This window comes from Alosa pseudoharengus, unplaced genomic scaffold, assembly GCF_046254945.1.
Source record: "Alosa pseudoharengus isolate Yale_2024_CS ecotype anadromous, Long Island Sound unplaced genomic scaffold, YU_APseudo_1.1 YU_APseudo_1.1_scf_12, whole genome shotgun sequence".
Lineage (NCBI taxonomy): Eukaryota > Metazoa > Chordata > Actinopteri > Clupeiformes > Clupeidae > Alosa > Alosa pseudoharengus.
Window position 1 is genome coordinate 25,626,784 of NW_027468587.1, and position 19,405 is coordinate 25,646,188.

At 45.2% G+C, this 19,405-nt stretch overlaps 1 protein-coding gene across 1 annotated transcript in view; it reads right to left on the reverse strand.

Annotated features, from left to right (window-relative positions):
• cdk14 (cyclin dependent kinase 14) overlaps positions 1–18,340 on the reverse strand; it is a 166,523-nt gene extending 148,183 nt beyond the window's left edge. Inside the window, exons 1-2 of the mRNA XM_076280591.1 lie at positions 17,951–18,340; positions 15,100–15,131 (exon numbers count right to left, since the gene is read on the reverse strand). Of these exons, the coding sequence (XP_076136706.1) occupies positions 15,100–15,131; positions 17,951–18,044 (126 nt within the window). The 5' untranslated portion in view covers positions 18,045–18,340. The remainder of the gene's footprint in view (positions 1–15,099; positions 15,132–17,950) is intronic.
• Positions 18,341–19,405: the final 1,065 nt, after the last annotated feature.

Consider the following 19,405-nt stretch of genomic DNA (forward strand, 5'->3'; position numbering starts at 1 on the left):
AACACAGAGAGAGAGAGAGCAGCAGCATCGCATCCACCTCGACCTTCCTAAACTATCCACCGCCCCCCCCCACCACCACCACCCCCACCCACCATGGCCTCCTGACCACCCTGACCGCCCAGATATGTGTATGTCCGGGGGTCGTCGAGGGCGCCCAGGCTGGGCCGTGCTTGTCCGCACATACATGCACACGAACACACACACATACATGCACACGAACTCACTCATTTAAATGCATTTAAACTGCATCCAAAGATTGACTGATATGTATTTCAACAAGAGCCCTGATGTCCTGAAGAGGTCCTGAAGTGGGGGACACAATATATGTGACTTAATATGAATCACGCAAACCTATCAAGTGAAGACGATGTCGACCTCACATCCTCCCAAGCAAGCCATCACAAGCACCAATCAGAGGCTCCCTTCATTACATCAAACAAGACCAGCACATACTGTGGATTTCTAGTCAATCCAGCTAACCTACACACGCTGGAAGATGAAAAGGTTCTGATTGATTGACTTTTTCCACATTTTCACTCTTCTTCCAAGTCACGTCTCCTCCTCCTCCTCCTCTTCCTCCTCCTTTCCCTCACACGCGACACATCAAAGTGACCCGCTGCTTCCCCCTGCACTTCCCACTGTGCCAAACCAACACTACGCCACAGTGCAAACATATGGCCGTCTGTCAGAGATGATGAATCCAAACTCGATTCCCCCCACTGAGCCAATACGCTCGCACCGAACCCCACCTGATGATGACAGGCCCTGTGTACCAGTGGATTTGCATTTTTACATCTCCGCAATATTCAAGCCATTAAAGACTCTCAATGGAGCCATTAAGAGGAGGTTAATGACCGAGGGGTTTAGACAGTGCCAGTATTTATGAAACACATTAATGTGGTGCCGGGACAGGGACCAGGCTGGCACCCCTCGGAGCCATCGCCACAGCGACGGGCATCTGTGATCAGGTATCTGTCACCGCCTGCCACCTGCATCGATGAAGGGAGGCTGAGCAGAGCCCGAACGTTGATGGAGATTTATGCAGGAGTCAGTTAGCGTGCTGAGACTGCTTACTCTCGCCACCTTAATAGGGTGATTTGCTAAGGTGGAATGGATGCTTGATTGAAACTGACGATATGAGGCCGAGCAGCCAGTTCAGTGAAAAGCTAAAGTTGTGGATCTGCATAGAAGCTACTCTCAGCATCGACTGATATGAGGGAATACGCAGCAGGCTAGCATGAAATGGCTTTTTAATGAACTGGAAACATTAACGCCAGCTACACACACATTAACACAGACATAAATGAAGAGAGAGAGAGAAAGGGAGAGAGAGTAGAGGATGAATTAGGGATGTTGCCTTTTCCCTCTGCCCTTTTTGTGCCCTCTGAAAGAGAAAGAGAAAGATAGAGTGAGAGAGAGAGAGAGAAAGAGAGTAATGCAGGGCTGGTGGTGGTGTGATGACCATGGCCAGGCAGAAGCTCTGCAAGGAGAGAGGAGCTGTCATGGGTATCTGTCAATATATCCCTCCCGCTCTCCCACCCCCTCGCTAAAGGGCACAGGCACTCCCCAGGTTGGACGCATCCTGGCAGAGAGGTGGGATGAGGTGAGATGCATCCTGGCAGAGAGGTGGGATGAGGTGAGATGCATCCTGGCACAGAGGTGGGGATGAGGTGGGATGCATCCTGGCACACAAACGCCTCCGAGTGACTCTCCAAAGCAACGCTGAGTGGCGCGACCTCGAGAGTCTCACACAAAGCCACGCTCACGCAACACAGACCAAACACACACAAAAATAAATAAATAAACATAAACATTTTCACAAGCAACAACAAAACACCTCGTTCTGGTCACCTGTGTTCCTATTGAGAGAGCAGCTTTGAATACAAATGGATACAAATCCTCTCGTCCTGATGAGGTAAGTCACACCATCTAGTTGTAAGTTTTCGCATTTTCTCAAGCTCAGTTTTATCACTTTCCAACAAGGGCGTGTGATCACACTTGAAAGTCAAAAACAGAGGGATGAAAAAAGTGGAAAAGTGATAAAAGAGCTCCTGCCGTGACGGCGCTCCTGGAGGAGCAGTTGATAAATGGCGGTGTGACACAGCACCGAACAGATCAATCAGAAAGTGATTATTTCTCCACTCCTGGCCTTCCCCCTGCCAGACATCCATTACCACCATGCAGGACCCACCTGACAAGAGGTGCCCAGGGTAATGCCTGTCTTAGGCCTAGTCCACACGTACCAAACCGATCTTTTTTTCCTCCGTCTTCCCTTGAACCGTATCAAGAATATTTGCGTCCAAACGGATCCATCTCAAAACGACTAACACGTTACTTCATATGCCAGGCCTATAGGTGGCACTGTTTCTTTACAGAAATTGACCAAAGCTTGCGCGCTGTAGGCTATACAAACAGACAGAATAGGCTACGACGAAAATGGCTAGTACAAGGAAACCAGAATTGTTTGTGTGGACTGATAGTGAACTGTCAACTGTAGTCAACTGTAAAACTAATAAACTTAATTTTTACGGTTTGTGAAGGGTGCCGTCCCGTCCTTTATTTGGCTAACGCAGGTACAAATAATCTCCTTTACTTTCTTTGGTTGTAGGATAGTCCACGATTCACATTAGTTTTGGATATCACCGCAAGTGCATAGGCTACTAAACGCTAGGCCTACCCAAGTTCTAGGCTATTCCGTCGCCACATTTATAATATTGCTATAATACCTTCGTTAGTAACAGCCGATACTTTTGCCTGCATCAAATCGCGCATTCGCATTTAGTGCGCATCTACCATAGGCTTAACATGAGTTCTAAGCGTCTTTGTATGCTCATATCTGACTTCACTAGGCTATGAATGCATTTATTTATGTTGTAAGACATGTAAAATAAATGAATGACACCGGCACTACGCACAAATTAATTTAAACTTACACCGCACTTCCCTAATAACTTCTGACTAGTTCTCTCGCGTCACTGACAGTAGCTAAAAACAGTGTTCAGTCCACCAAGTCATAAGCTATTGGCGCTGCGCAGCGCTGAGTGTAATCGTAGGTAATGTCATGTATGAAAACTAGTATTGTTAGGCAATACTATAAGTGTCAAGTCCAGGGCAGCTGAGGTGTGGGATGACATCATCAATACGCAAGTATGTGGTTTCGCCGTCCAAACAAACTCACAAGGGCTACGGTTTCAGATTTTTCCACCCTGGGACCAAGTTTCAAAAAAGTGCGGTTTCGGGCAGTGCGTTTACAGGATTCGTTTGGACGATCGGCCAAGACGAAGCAAAACCGGTGTGTTTAACCCAAAAAGTGTCTCCGTGTGGACGGGGCCTTAAAATAAGCTGTAACACAAGCCCAACTCTCCTCCAGGGAAATCTTTGAGCATTAATTACACACATTGGCGAGTCATTTCATATGCAATCACAATGGCACTACAATAGGGACTAGGGAATTGATTAACCATCACCATACACATGTTGATGTTTAGGGTTCAGTGTATGGTATAGAAATATGACTCTAAATGATGCATTGTATGGTATAGAAGAATGACTCTAATTGAAGCAGTGTATGGTATAGAAGAATGATGTAAATGATGCGGTATAGAAGAATACCATAGAACTCTAAATAATGCAGAATGACTAAATAATGAAGAATGACTAAATTATGCTGAGACCACATATACAGAGCCACATATACAGAGTCTTGCTGGCAAGCAAACTAAAGAATATGGATTTGATTTGGGTGACAGCTGGAGGAGGATTTTTCTCCCGTATAAATGGCAGATTTCTGTGAATTAAAGTGGGAACACATGTTCCTGATCAGAGTTAAATGTGGTCCAAGGACGTTTTCTTTGAGGGCCATCACAAAAGCCTTTCGCCCCAACCGCATGTTGTGAGTGTGTAACCATGGAGATCGGGCGTTGGTGTGATGGCACGGACAAAGAGCGGCGCAGGACAAGGAAAAAGGGTATAATCCAGCTTCAGATGGGTGCGAAACAGCCTGGCAGAGAGACCACCCACCACGGCAGTGTGGGGCAAGGAGTGGGGCAGTGAGGAGTGAGCGACATGCACACACACACACACACACACACACACACACTCACTCACTCACACACACACACACACACTCACTCACTCACTCACACACACACACACACACTCACACAGACAGACAGACAGACAGACAGACACACACACACACACACACACACACACACACACACACACACACACAGAGACACACACACGCACACAGACATAAACAGGGAGCGAGTGAGTCGCGTGTGACTGTATATAAAAGGGAGAGCTGAATAAAAAAGACTACAGACAGAGGAGGGGAGACAAGAGCAGCAAAAGCCACTATAGAAAGCAAGCAGATAAGACCGTGACAGGAGAAGCAAACACAACGGGAGAGCTGCCAAAACACACACACACACACACACACACACACACACACACACACACACACACACACACACACACAGACACACACACACGCACACACACACACACAAACACACACACACATACACACACACACACACACACACACACACAGACACACACACACGCACACACACACGCACACACACACACACACACACACATACACAATTCAACAGAAGAACGGAGAGGAAACAAAAGAGACAAAAAGCAACAGAATGTGACGCAGAAAAGGAGCTCAGAGCTCCCTGCTCACTGGAGAAAATTCCCATCATGCAACAGGACGTGAGAGTGTTGAGAGATCTGTTGGCTTTGCAGGTGGTCCGTGCGGTCGGAGCCTGTGGGAGCCAAGGCCTGTCTCTCACGCTGAGGCGCAGACCAGCACACAATCAACAGCCACAATGCAGGACAACGACATCAGTAACCTACAAACACACACACAACCAACAGCCACAACGCAGGACAACGACATCAGTAACCTACAAACCCAGACACAACCAACCCTCAGCCACAATGCAGGACAACGACATCAGTAACCTACAAACACAGACACAACCAACAGCCACAACCCAGACAACGATATCAGTAACCTACAAACAGACACAACCAACAGCAACAACGCAGGACATCGACATCAGTAACCTACAAACAGACACAACCAACCATAGATTACAGCAAGAGACACACACTAAGTACTGAGCAGTTTTTTTGTATTTATCTTAAGATATTTTTGTTTCTTCTGCATTAGTGTCACATATAGTTTTTCCAAAAACTGTTTTGCACTATGTATGCTGCTAATTCATATGTTTGTTTGTTCATGTCATTTTAAAAGTATCCTAACTTTTCCAGCATTGTTTCAGATGTTCCTAAAACATTTGCACTGCATACAAAGAATGTATACATCACTCAAGTATAATGAAGCTAATAAGTAAACTAATCACTGGAATTGTATTATGTTACATTCCAGAGGTTTCATTTAATATTCCCCCACACAGTTAATGAAATCACTGGTATGTCACTGGAGGGAGGCCCAATGTGAGCTTGAGCGCTTGGACAAGATTTGCCTTCCCTCCTCTGCGATGAGCTCATCCAAACCGACACATCTTGGTCCTCTCCTAGGGCTTAAGAGAAACTCCATTTCATCATTTCTGTATGCGATCGTTGGGCTAAGCAGCTTAGGCCTCTGGGCCGGATGAGGAAGCGATGGAAGTGTGGGAAAGTGTGGGGAACTCAACTTAAGGCCTCTTTATTGAAGAGATATATAGGGTAGGAAGTGTGTGTGTGTGTGTGTGTGTGTGGGTGGGTGGGGGGGGTGGGTGCAATGTGCCACTCAGTACAACCCTCTAGAAGAAACAGAGAGCTCCAAAGCTGGTGCTTAGGCTGTGGGCGACCAAGATGTCAGCTGTCTGCTTATCACCATGGACACGAGGCACCCAACCACTCAATCTGATAAATGTTCTCATGGATACTAATAGAACATTTCTATAGGTCAACACGTTCACAGTTAAGCTAAAACTACTTTTTTTCTGTCAAACCAGCATCTGATAAATTTTTTTCTGTCAAACCAACATCTGAAACCAAACCAAAAACCAATCACATTCATATGACAACAGCATTAGTAATGGATTTGAACTGAAGAGAAAAAACTTAACTATTAGAACCTTTTCTGAACCGTGGGATACGTCTCATAACAGTCACCAGTGGCACAGCAAAAGCACAGCCATCAGTCTGAGTTGTTCTGGAACTTTCTAAGAACTTCTCAGTGTTCTGCTCTCCTACACAGCCTTCTCCTTGCCTGGCCTGCCCTGAATACAGAACGCAGCCCTGAGTACCATGGAGAGCAGCAGAAGCAGACCTCTGGTCTCTCCAGTTATCAAGAGGAGGAAAAGAGTTCTGGTACACCGGGGTCTGTGCCAGGGGCTGTAATCTTTTGAAGCGTGTCCGAGACGGAAGACTGACATTGGCTGGCCGAATCAATGGGCCTGCAGGCAGCACCGCGGCCTTATCAGAGGAAAAGATGGAGAAGGGTAGGGGGCACACTCTAATCAACGCCGTGCCCCCCCACCAGAGGAACCGGAGACTCAGGGAATACTGATTCATTCTTTCCCTGATCTCTCTCTCTCTCTGGACCTTAAAGAAGCTGGGACCTGGAGCTTTGGTGCAGGGCTGATATGAAAAGGTAGGTTCCTGCCTTTAATTGAAGGACAAAGGGCACGTTTCCCTCACTAGCCAACTCCTTGAAAATTGGATGTAGGGCAAAGCAATCAATGGAATCCCCAAGCAATCAGTGACAAACATCTGGATGGAGAGTGGACAGGCAGGTAAGCATGCAAGTGTGCAGACACACACACACACACACACACACACACACACACACACACACACACACACACACACACACACACACATACGTGCACACACACACACACACACACACACACACACACACACACACACACACACACACACACACACATACGTGCACACACACACACACACACACACATGTGCACACACACACACACACACATACGTGCACACACACACACACACATACGTGCACACACACACACACACACACACACACACACACACACACACACACACACACACACACACACGTGCACATGCAAATGCACACACACACACACATGCACATACAGACACACACACGCAGACAGACACAGACACAGACATATACAGACACAACAAATGCAGTGGCAAGCTGGATATGACAGTTTCATCACGTTTGGATGGAGTTCACACTTCATTATAAGCCAGTGATGGAACAGGAAACCAGATGATGGGATATTAAGGATGTCACTTTCCATCGCGCCCACCATCAAATGAAAAACATCAGCACACGGGATCCGCCTGTGAACTGCGACACACACTCAATTTCCCCCTTACACTGGCTGATTTTTAACACTTCCTTTCAATGTCTGTGCTTTGTGTGTGTGTGTGTGTGTGTGTGTGTGTGTGTCAGCTGAACCGGCTGATGATACTTAAGGCTAGAGAAAAGAGATAGCATTTATGCTTTAATTCATTGGTCTGGTCTGCTCTCTCTCTCTCTCTCTCTCTCTCTCTCTCTCTCTCTCGCACACACACACACAAACCCACACACACACACACACACACACACACACACACAGCGACACATCCCAAGAACACACCCATTTGTGCAGGCATGTCTGCACACACACACACACACACATCCACTGCCAGATAAAACACTCCAAACTACATTCCTTTCCACCCTCCTGATTTGTGTCCAAGATCCACATACACTCTCTCCACACTACATGCTTCCAACATCCTTACACCAACACTGACACAAATACACACACACACTCTCTCTCTCTCTCTCTCTCTCTCTCTCTCTCTCTCTCTCTCTCTCTCTCTCTCGCACACACACACACACACACACACACACACAGACACACTGTCCCTCACATATTAACAACCTTGTTTCAAGCTTCTTATCACTCGCTGCTCAAGCCAGACATGTCTGAGAGACTTACCCATGTTCCTTTGTGTTGCAATGACACCTAATGCCTAACAGGTTTACAATAACATACATCAAAAAATCTGTTTATTCGCCTTCTCCTCCTGTAGGGCCAGATTCATTTATGTCCTCTCCTCATCTGAGTAAAACCATTTTTAAACCAGTTACTCAATAAATCCCTCATTTTGACACCTAACATGTGAAACCCTAGGAAAGTGAAATATGTGCCAGACACCAACTCAGCTGAGAATAGATAATGAAGTTCTCATCTGATAAAATGAAAGAAAGGTGGAAAAAAAGGGTGACACGAGTGGAGAAGGGGGGAGGGGTGGAAGTGAGAATTTATAAAAGCATTTATTTATTCCTTATAAAAGCATTTATTTATATACTGAAATACACAAGATCTCCAGTTGCCTAAGGCAGTTATAAATGATGAAGAGTGGCGTGCTACCTGCAGACTGACCTTCAGAGCCGTGCAGTTGCTGTGGAGGATGCCCACGAAGGACACATTTGTTTTGCTTAACAGCAATGTGCAATATGCCACACATGCAGCCATGTCCTAGATCACTGCTAGCAGATCAGATCAGATCACTGCTAGCAGCACACACGGCAGCACATGCGCACACACACATGCACGTGCGCACACACACACACACACACACACACAACCATACAGGCTACTCATGCAGGCTGATACACACGGAGACACAAACTCATTCTCTTTGTCTTTGCACACAGAATGCAGTCACTGTAGCAAAACAGTCTCTGACAATGCGACCATTCTAGCAGCTGTCTTCTTAACCCCCAGGGACTTCCTGCTAAACGGCAGCCATTTTGGAGAACACAGGCTATTCTTCCAGCATTAAAGCAAGTCCATCCCAGCCAGTTATTTAACAGGCAAGTCCCAGAGCACCAGGGTACCCATTAGCAGCTAGCAAGAGTGACTGTGTGTGTGTGTGTGTGTGTGCATGTGTGTGTGTGTGTGTGTGTGTGTGTGTGTGTGTGTGTGTATGTGAAAGTGTGTGTGAAGGAGTGAGGGCACTATAGACAGAGTACTCGATCACACAAATACATACACACATAAACACCACTCATAGAAACTTGCACTAATTCGGTTACATGTCTTGATGCCTTTTGTGCTATGATGACGATGATAAATGGCTTCCACTTAATCAAACCAATCAACCATGTGAGCTTTCATTTGGTGAACACAAAACCACACTCAACACATTTACACACAACACCCCTCACACAAGCAAACAATCCTACACACACACACACACACACACACACACACACACACACACACACACACTGAATTCTTCTAGAGAGCTTTTCTACTGTGTGAGAGTGAGAGAGAGGGAGAGAGAAAAGAAAGAGAGAGGTGCGTAGGCAAGGGCTAACATTGAGGAAGGCACATGTGTTGGTGGGCTGACTGGACTGGACACACATGTCGCAGGGAGAGGCTCAGGGAAGCGCAAGCGTGGGGACAGAGACTCGTCAGGAATGGGGTCACTCTCGTGCGGCCCTGCGCTCCCTTAAGTGACAGGCCAGGGAGCACAGCTGAGCACTGAGCTGCTGAGCCAGAGAAATGCCCATCTCCCTCACTGCCATCGCCCGGTGCGTGTGTGTTTGTGTGTGTGTCTGTGTCTGTGTGTGTGTGTGTGTGTGTGTGTGTGTGTGTGTGTGTGTGTGTGTGTGTGTGTGTGTGTGTCTGTGACTTTAGATTAAGATATCCATCTTATTATTCCTGTATTCCCTGGCTGAATTGATGCCATTGATCGCCACACATCCCTGGAGTAAGATGGGTCAGGGAGGTCAAGTCCTCAAAAGCTGATAAATGCTAATTACCAAGACTCTTTGGTCCTCACTGGAACAATGGCTGCGCTATGAAGATGTGCTTTTGCAGGCTCTTCAGGCAGGCTGCATACCAAAACACAGCAATGTTGCCATACAAGGTAGGCTACTGCATGTATAAACAAATGCACAGACAGATAAATGTATACATGATACAGTCATGATACATGATGGGGCAGTCGTCGCCTACTGGTTAGGGCTTCGGGCTTGGAACTGAAGGGTTGCCGGTTCGATCCCCGACCAGTAGGAATGGCTGAAGTGCCCTTGAGCAAGGCACCTAACCCCTCACTGCTCCCTGAGCGCCGCAGCTCACTGCTCTGAGTTAGTGTGCTTCACCTCACTGTGTGTTCACTGTGTGCTCTGTGTGTTCACTAATTCACGGATGGGATAAATGCAGGGACCAAATTCCTTGTATACGCAAGTATACTTGGCCTAGAAACCTGATTTACATTTACATGATCAATGTACACTACACTGTACATTTGCACATGCACAGAAAAACACATGGGTAGACATACACAGAAACAGACACATGTGCGCAAACACACACACACACAAGCACACGCACACCCACACACACACACACTCATCAAAGTTCCAGCAGAGGAGCTGAATCATAAGGACAGGAATGTGTGTCTCAGCATCCATGTGAACCTCAACATCCTGCTGAGTCACACACCACATCACAGAGACCTCTGAGAACCAGATCCCCCCTCTGAGAACACACACACACACACAGACACATATACACATACACACACAGACATATATACACATACACACACAGACCCACACACGCACACACACTTTCTTTCTCTCTCTCTCTCTTGCTCTCATTCGCAGACACACACACACACACACACACACACACACACACACACACACACACACACACACACACACACGGAGCAGAAAGCCCAAAACACACATTCTTTCTCTTTTGGATTCTGTTTTCCATCTTTGCCTCCCTCCTCTTACAGCTGTCTTGTTCGTCTTCCTTCAACAAAGAGTTTCTGCTGAGTCTGCAGATATTAGTTGCCTGTAGTGTGTGTGTGTGTTTGTGTGTGTGTGCGCACACATCCACCTCTGCATGGTGAGCGCAATGTTTGCATGCCTTATTTAAGACTATATCCTGTATGGATGTTGTATTCCTTTTGCAGATCTGACCCTTGCCTACTGTGTAAGAGCTTGCGTGGGGTTACTGAGACAATAGCGCCAATGTCCTGCAGGTCCAGTATCCTCTGCCCTTCGGCACAAACCCCTGAACCCCCCCCCCATCGCACACCCAGCACCTAGCATTAAGCCCACCTTTGTTGAGATCTGATCTCCTCTGATTTAACACAGTTATCTCCATAAGCAATAAGACACTTTGTTTTGTTTTGTTTTCATTTCAGAGGAAGCGGGACAACCCCCACCCCCGGCCCCCTTCAACCCCCTCACCCCGACACAGTCTCTCCGCCTCTGGCACAGGAAACGCTACTTTCCCCAGTCGGATTCTTGACATATTTCCTCCAACGGCTCTGAAACCGCTTATAGCCGGTGGGGTCCTGCTCTGTTCCCGGGGCATGAGAGCTGCGCTCTCGGCACGCTTCAACTGAGCCCGTTTTAGCACTCTGCCAAGGGAACGTTTTGGGTGCAGGTAGCGCTCTCACGGATCGGCCGTTGAAAATAACGGGCGAGTGAAGAGAGCTAATTTCCTGCGACGTTAAAGCTGAGCTAATTACAGCACGGGGTATTTAGAAGCAGCCAGCCATGGCAGGAGGAGGAAGGGAGAACGCCACACCTCGCCTTTGTGATTACAAATGCTTACAAAAACCAGCTGAATGATGCATAATTCACACACACACACATTCACACACACACGCGCGCGCGCGCGCACACACACACACACACACACACACACACACACACACACACACACACACACACACACACACACACACACACACACACACAACCTTGAAGTAACATTTAGGGAGATATCCAGACACGCGCACACACACAAACCTGATCACATACTCCCTCACATACAACCAGACAAACACAAACACTGAATCATTTATGACAATGACACCAGAGCACAGAGCCAGAAAGATATCAAACCACTGCTTTGTCTGGCGTCCCCCAAAAAAGACAAAAGGGCAACCAAGACAGAGGAATAAAGCAGGTGAAGACAATAAAATACAGACAAAACCAAAAACACTGGCATTGATGGATGGGTAAATTAGGGAAGAGAGAGGGGGCCAAGCTAGACAAAAAGGCTGACTAGATCTGGAGGAACCGAGTAAGCTAGAGAGTACGGAGCTTGTAGCATTTTTCTTGTCGATTCACTCATTGAATTATCTGACTCTTTCTGCATCTCACTGCATTTCACATGTGCATGCCAATACTGCAAAGAAACAAGGAAGAGAGAGAGAGAGAGAGAGAGAGAGAGAGAGGGACAAGAGAGGATTTGAGTGAGAGCGTAAAGAGTGATGAGCGGCGGAAGTGGTCGAAGAGAGATAGAAAAAAGAAAGAGAGAGGGAATGAGAGAGAGAGAAAAGAAAGCAAGTGTGTCAAAGGCTCTTCTCAAGCTCAAATCATTCCTCTGTGGAAAGGCAGAGATACAAAGGCGAAGGACAGAGGGAGATAGAGAGAAGAGAGAGAGAGAGAGAGAGAGAGAGAGAGAAAATGGCATGAAGACAGAGAGAAGAAGAGCATGTGAGCGAGGGGAAGAGAGAAAAAAAAGAGGAAGAGAGATGCTCACTGAGGCCTAACTAGTAGTGACGGGTGGCTCAGGAGAGCGAGTGAGAATGCTTCATGCACTCAGTTCTCTGCTACATGAAGACCTCACAGAGAGAGGGGAATGGGGGGTGGGGGTGGGGGGTGGGGGAAGAGAGAGAGTGATATAGATGGAAACAGAAGGAGCGAGAGAAAGTGATAGCCATATTAATTGAGTGGGTGTGTTGACTTAATTAGCTATTAAGCGTGACATCCACTCCCTGAGGATGACTGGTGGTGTTTGTGTGTGTGTGTGTGCTTGTGTGCATGTGTGTGCATCTGTGTGCATGTGTGTGATAAAGTGTTTGTGATAGATGCATAATACTCATGGGTGGTAAAGCAGAGATGTGCCAACATGCGGTCAACACACACACACACACACACACACACACACACACACACACACACACACACACACAGAGTCGCTCACGATGAAAATCAGACCTCATGAACTCTACAGAGGACACAGGGTGTCACTGACTCTCCTTCAAACACTAAAGCCTGCATGGCCTCAGGCATCTCCATAACATTTGTCCACTTAAAATCATCTCTAATATTGATGCAGCAATCAAATATGAATCCTAATGAATAGTAGGCAGGAACCTTTTAAATTCCAGTTATGAATCCCCTGTTTATTAGTGACGACTGATAATAACAAACTGTAGGTTCTGTGGACTGTATGCTGTTAATGGAACTGTGCTTCCATTAACAGCATACAGTCCAGTCAATAGCGGAGTGAAGAGATGGCATTACCCGTGCAAGCACAACATGTCGTACATTGTCATGTTCATTGCAAATATCACAGAAAATGTACTGTAAATGGGTTAATACTTTCACACACACACACACACACACACACACACACACACACACACACACACACACACACACACACAATCAGAGCAATTAATCTAAGCGATGTTGGACGTTCTGTTGACGTTCAAACAAAACAGAGAGTTAGCTCGCTACTACCTCCCCCTCCCTCCCATGCAATTGAAACTCTCCTAAACATGCGTTTATAACATCGTTGATAGGCTGGAACAGTTTGTTATGTTTTTATGGTCCAGGTTGGACCAGGTTGTTTTTGTTGCGTTTTTGGAGCCTGGGCTGTCCACAGTCTACAGTGTATTCAGGACACAGGCAGCTAGCGGATGGTGAGATAATGTTTGCTGTGTGTGACAAAAAATGTTTTTTTTTAGCTTAGAAATCGCGTAACATCGCTTAGAGCACCTTTAAATGAAATTGGTCACTATCTCTTCCCCAACATTGATGAGCTCTGTGAACAGAGGACTCTGTTCCATCCTCAGCTGCTCTGCCAACACTACAGTGGCCACTGAGAAAGGGAGGCGAAAAACAGCTCTCTTTCTTTTTGCCACTAGGATGGAAGGATGAGAGTCTGAATGGTTCAGACTGCAGACCATTCTGAGGATTGCTCCTGCCATGCTATTTCAGACCCGGTCTCTAGTTCAACGCTGATAAAGGAACCAATTGATGCTTGAACAAGAAAGAGCAGTCAAGCAGAATTTTCCAGAACCCCCCCCCCCCTCTCTCTCTCTATCTATTTATCTATCTCTCTATCTATCTATATATATATATCCCTATATCTCTATATATCTCTCCCTATCCCTCTCTCTCTCTCTCACACACACACACAAAACCACACCACATAGGAGATTTTCACGTGTGCATTGATATAACCATGCAAACACACACATCCAACCCAGCAACATAGGATCACCAGATTTGCAGCTGCCCAAAACACTGGCACATTAACAGCTAAACCCAGCTGTCACTGAAAACCAAACGCATGTACCCTCTACACAACAAGCACACACACACACACACACACACACACACACACACACACACACACACACACACACACACACACACACACACACACACACAATGGCAGTAATTACTGTGCAGAAGAGCTTGTGATAAAAGAAGATACTCTGCGCTGGCATTCAGGGTGATGACAGACAAGCATGCACTCTGGGCTGGGTGGCTGGTGCTGTATGTCTGACTTAAACACCAGCCATGGCCATTCATACTATACCTGTATAGCAATCTACAACATATAATGCACTCACTATATCTATATAACAACCTATGAATTACACTCACAATGTCTACGTATATAACAACCTATGAATTATAATGCACTCACAATATCTATATAAGATCCTATACATTATAATTCACTCACTACATCTATATAACAGCCTATAAATTATAATGCACTCAAAATACCTATATAACAACCAGTAACTTATAACTCAATCACTATAGCTATATAACAATAACTGATAGCATACTTACTTCGTAGCAACCTATAAACTATTAAACATTTGTAGTGCTTTACAACCTTCAGCTTATAAGTAATATGCTGTATAAGTAATATGCCTTTAACAGTTTTCTTCAACAGCTGTTCCTAAACATGGTGGGGACCGAAGACTGGTCCTTAGACAAAGTTCACGAGAGATTGCGAAAACTTGCCAGAGTTCAAGCGTTGCATGCCGTCTGTCACTTACCTCATCAAAGCCACTGTCTTCTTTCTTCAAGGCTTGAAGGGAAGAAAGAGAGAGAAAATGCACTGTTATTTTAGCACTGCTTGATACTAAGTGTGTGTGTGTGTGTGTGTGAGAGAGAGAGAGAGAGATAGAGAAAGAGAGAGAGAGAGACAGAGAGAGAGAGAGAGACTCTGTGTGTGTACTGTAATCTCAAAAGATGTCAGTCACCACAGCTGCCTATAATCTATAAGTGAAACTGTTAGGAGTAGTAAATCCATTGGCATTCTGAATCTGAGTCATTCTGACCCTGGCCACTGCACTAAGATAAGCTCATGAACAGTGATACAATACTCACTATCTCTCTTAAATGGCCTTCCTCCACAGAGTAATGACCGGAAGTCACAATCAGGATTTGTGGTAACTACAGCAGTTGTGAGGCAGGAGCTTTGGCCTTTTTCATGTAGAACTAAAGCTGATGATGCACAAGATAACTTTGTGAGCATTCCCATTGATATTGAGCAACATTGTCACTTTATTCTGGAGAACTTTAATCATCAATAGGAACATTTTCATTATCATCCAATGAGTTATAGGGTTGTCCAACAACATTGATCAGAAAGTTGTCTTTGATATCAAGACAAGACACTAATATATGTGTCTGCCTGCCTTGGCTGAGGGCAGGGCTCTACAATAAATTATACATTTTACTTTGTCATTTTCAAAATGACTTATTCATATCCTTGCTTTTGTTTCCAAGCGACAACTCCAACAATCAACGGACCATAATGTGTCACTCCCTCTGTTGGGAACAGATAACCAACGCAAACTGTTGAGTTATTCAGGATTTAAATTCCACAATACAAGACGGAAATAAATCAGCCGCAGCGTAGATCATTACAAGTTAATTGCACGGACATTCAATACCACACTTATGCAGCATCCACAGCAGCGGATAGCACCTATCCGGTTGGGCACCACAGGTTTCCCGCGCGCCCTGAATACATGCGGCTCAGAGACAGATGTGTTGATGAATACCATATTGAAATCTAAAGAACGCTAATCAGACAAATTAAGCAACAATGCAGGAGTAATCTGCACGGCATATTCTATTGAGACAAACGCCAAATGCGCGGAGATGAACGAGTTGACAGAATTCATGATGTGCGCGCACTCACACACACACACACACACACAGGTCTACTTTAAATCACATCAAACAGTTTGCTTCCAAGCACAACGCAATAGGCCATTTTATTGGGCATCCTTCTCAACTCGAAAACTCATCCAAATGTGTGAGTCGGGAGAATAAATTGAAGTGTCCAAAGCAAGCAAAACATCTGAGAAGCTCAGGTCTATAGGCTACTGTTTCCCGCAGTATTTTTTTATATTCTCTGTGCACATAAAAACCACATTCGCAATCCCTGGGTAGGCCAATTTGAATTTGCATTTAGAGGCTTTAAGGATGAAAGGGGTTTTCTTGAAGCAGAGCACAGCAAAGCATGAAATTTGAGTCAACCAGACAGAAGACACACAAAAGGCCGCATGCACCTCTCAATTCACCCCGGCTCTTGGGCAACGGGATGATGTATGGGTCGAAAGGGATGGATTGCCAGAAAAGAGATTCATCGTGTGATTGACGGACGCGGACGGTGTGTTGCGGGCGACAGGGAGTGTCATCTGGAGAGATAGGGTGCTCTGCTGAATAGCTTTTCACACAATTGACTAAGCAGGCTAACATGTAACCTTGGCAGGTTATCTGTATTGATTAACATACAGGACACAGGCAGGGAACCACAGCTGGTGATATGACGCACGGGCCCAGCGTATGAAATCCAGCAGAGTAGACTACCTTCAACAGCTGCGAGGAGATTCAGTTATACCTCGTATCGGCGTGTAGCCAGCATATTTTGTGCTTTTATATGTTAATGAGTAGCCATGGTCAAACATTCCGTCAGCTTGACTATTCCATGGCTTGAAGCGACTGGTTTTAAAACAAAAATGGGCTATTGTTCGAAATGGAGGGCGATGTTGAAGGATGGCTATATCCTGAAACTAAACTTCTCCAAACTATGACACAGCGGGCTTTGTTAAATCGCCTGTGCAGGACAGACAGCGAGGAATCGATGTGGACAGTCCGTCATGCCATGCGGATAATGGTAATCTGCAGCAAGCGAAAAAAACACAGTCTCATGTGAAGAAAATTCAATTCTTAATGTCAGACCACCGATCGACTATTCCTCTGTTGACTACTTCCCCGCACGTCTCTTCGCATCGCTAACCATTATTTGACAGTGGGTGAGAATCTAACACTGACACACTGGTGCATCGCCAGTAGTTTAACATCACTTCTTATCGCCATACAGACAAAAACTTATTTATCTTGATGTCAGCAATATGACCCATACAGATTAAGTTGGAAATAGACGCCCTGATAGCATTGTGTTCTTGCATCAACAGGATTCTCAACAATGTAGCAAAGGGCAAGAGATAAAATGGGCTACAGCTATAACCCCAGTCCATTAAAGGCTACCAAAACAAAGATCGTGTTGTTAAATAATAAAAATATATACACACTTCAATGTGCATTGTATGTCTGATAAGCAACAGTTACATCTGTAATGGATTGCAGTCCACAACAAACAGGTATGATTAGTTTATGATTAGTCTAGGCCTACTATGATTATTTCTAATAGGCGACACCTTAATTTTTTAACATTTTAATTAGGCTACCCTACAAAAGGCTAACAAACATGTTGATACCACCACATTATCTCCAGTAAGCGTGGATATATTCCTTTGCAAAGGTTATCTTCAAGTTGTGTGAGAGTCAGCATCTTTTTTAGTTGAAAGTGGACACAGACAGTAAACTTACCAATCCGACTGAAACTCTCGGACAAAGTTCTTCGCAACTTCTTCATTTTGCCAATTTTCTCGACAGGCTGCGAAGCTGGCAATAAGTCACACATTTCAATGCCTTCTGTGAGCTCAGCGTATCTGTTAGAACTAATGAGAGAGTTCAAACAAGGGATTTCTTTCCTGCGCTGTACAGTCTCTTCTTTCTTTCTCCTTCTCCAAACGCTGTTGTAGTAGTCAGTGATGCATTTACGGTATATTTGCTGAGGTGCTATTCGTACCGGGCTTCATATCCGAAATTTAAACGTTGTAATAGAGTGATAAAACAAAACACCTCCGGAAAAAAATATATAATTTGATTCGAGGTCGCTGCAATCGCTCTCCGTGAGCTGGAAGACTTGACCCCTTCTCTCCTCAGCTCCCTCGCAGTCTGGATGTCATTTTTGGGATTCTCTTTGGTCTAGGGAGGGGAGGAAAACACGCTCTGTTAAAACTCCGCCTACACTTCACAAGTATTGGCCAAGGACCAATGTAAAAAACAATCTGATTGGCTGTGTCAGCCGTCGATTTTTCCATTAACCGGCAAGCATCACTGAGTAATGTGCTCATGCAAAGGATTTCGAAATTCAGGTTGATAAGGGCAGGACAGAGGGACAGCTTTTTTATTTATTTTTTATAAGGGTGAAGCTGGACAACCACACGCCTGTTTTGGTTAGGCAGGCGGTTGGAAAGTCGGCAAAATAATGGTAGGATGGGTGGTGTGAATATTAGGCTACTCTGAAAGTGTTACATGACAAAGCACAACAAGTATTGACATTTTCATCTGTATGCTTACCCGATATCAGAATACCGTAAAACATGTGACAACCTGTAAAAAAACATGTAGGCCTACCTATTGACAACATGATGGAACACATTTACTGTATAGGACAGGGTAGTCATAGGATGGGGTTTCAGTTGACCCCTTTTTCCAGTCTGTGAGAGGTTATTAATGTCTACCAGGTGAGAATACAAGAGTTGTCACAATACAAACTGTTTACCCTCAAATACCCATAGCAATCCCGCAAGAATGGGCGCATCCGATTGGCCTGACCTGTCATAAAAAGGCACTACGATTAAAATGCACTGCTGCAGCTAATGCAGAGGATCTGACGCACAACTGAACAGAGAAATGCCTATTTGCATAGTGCACCAGGGATGTAGTGGAGGCTAAACTCAAGTAAACGATGTTTATCCACCTCTCAAAATAGTTTATTCACCAATTGAAACTTTTAACATTAAACAAATCACACTGTATTATCCACATTTTCAAAATGTAGCCTACACTCGTCAACTATAGGAATCATTTAATACCATTGGTATTGTTATAAACATTAGACAATAACCTCCACCATCATCAAACATGTTCTGATTGCCTTTTTAAAAATCCGATACCGCATGGCGCAGTCCACCTTACCGTGATTAAAGAATTCAT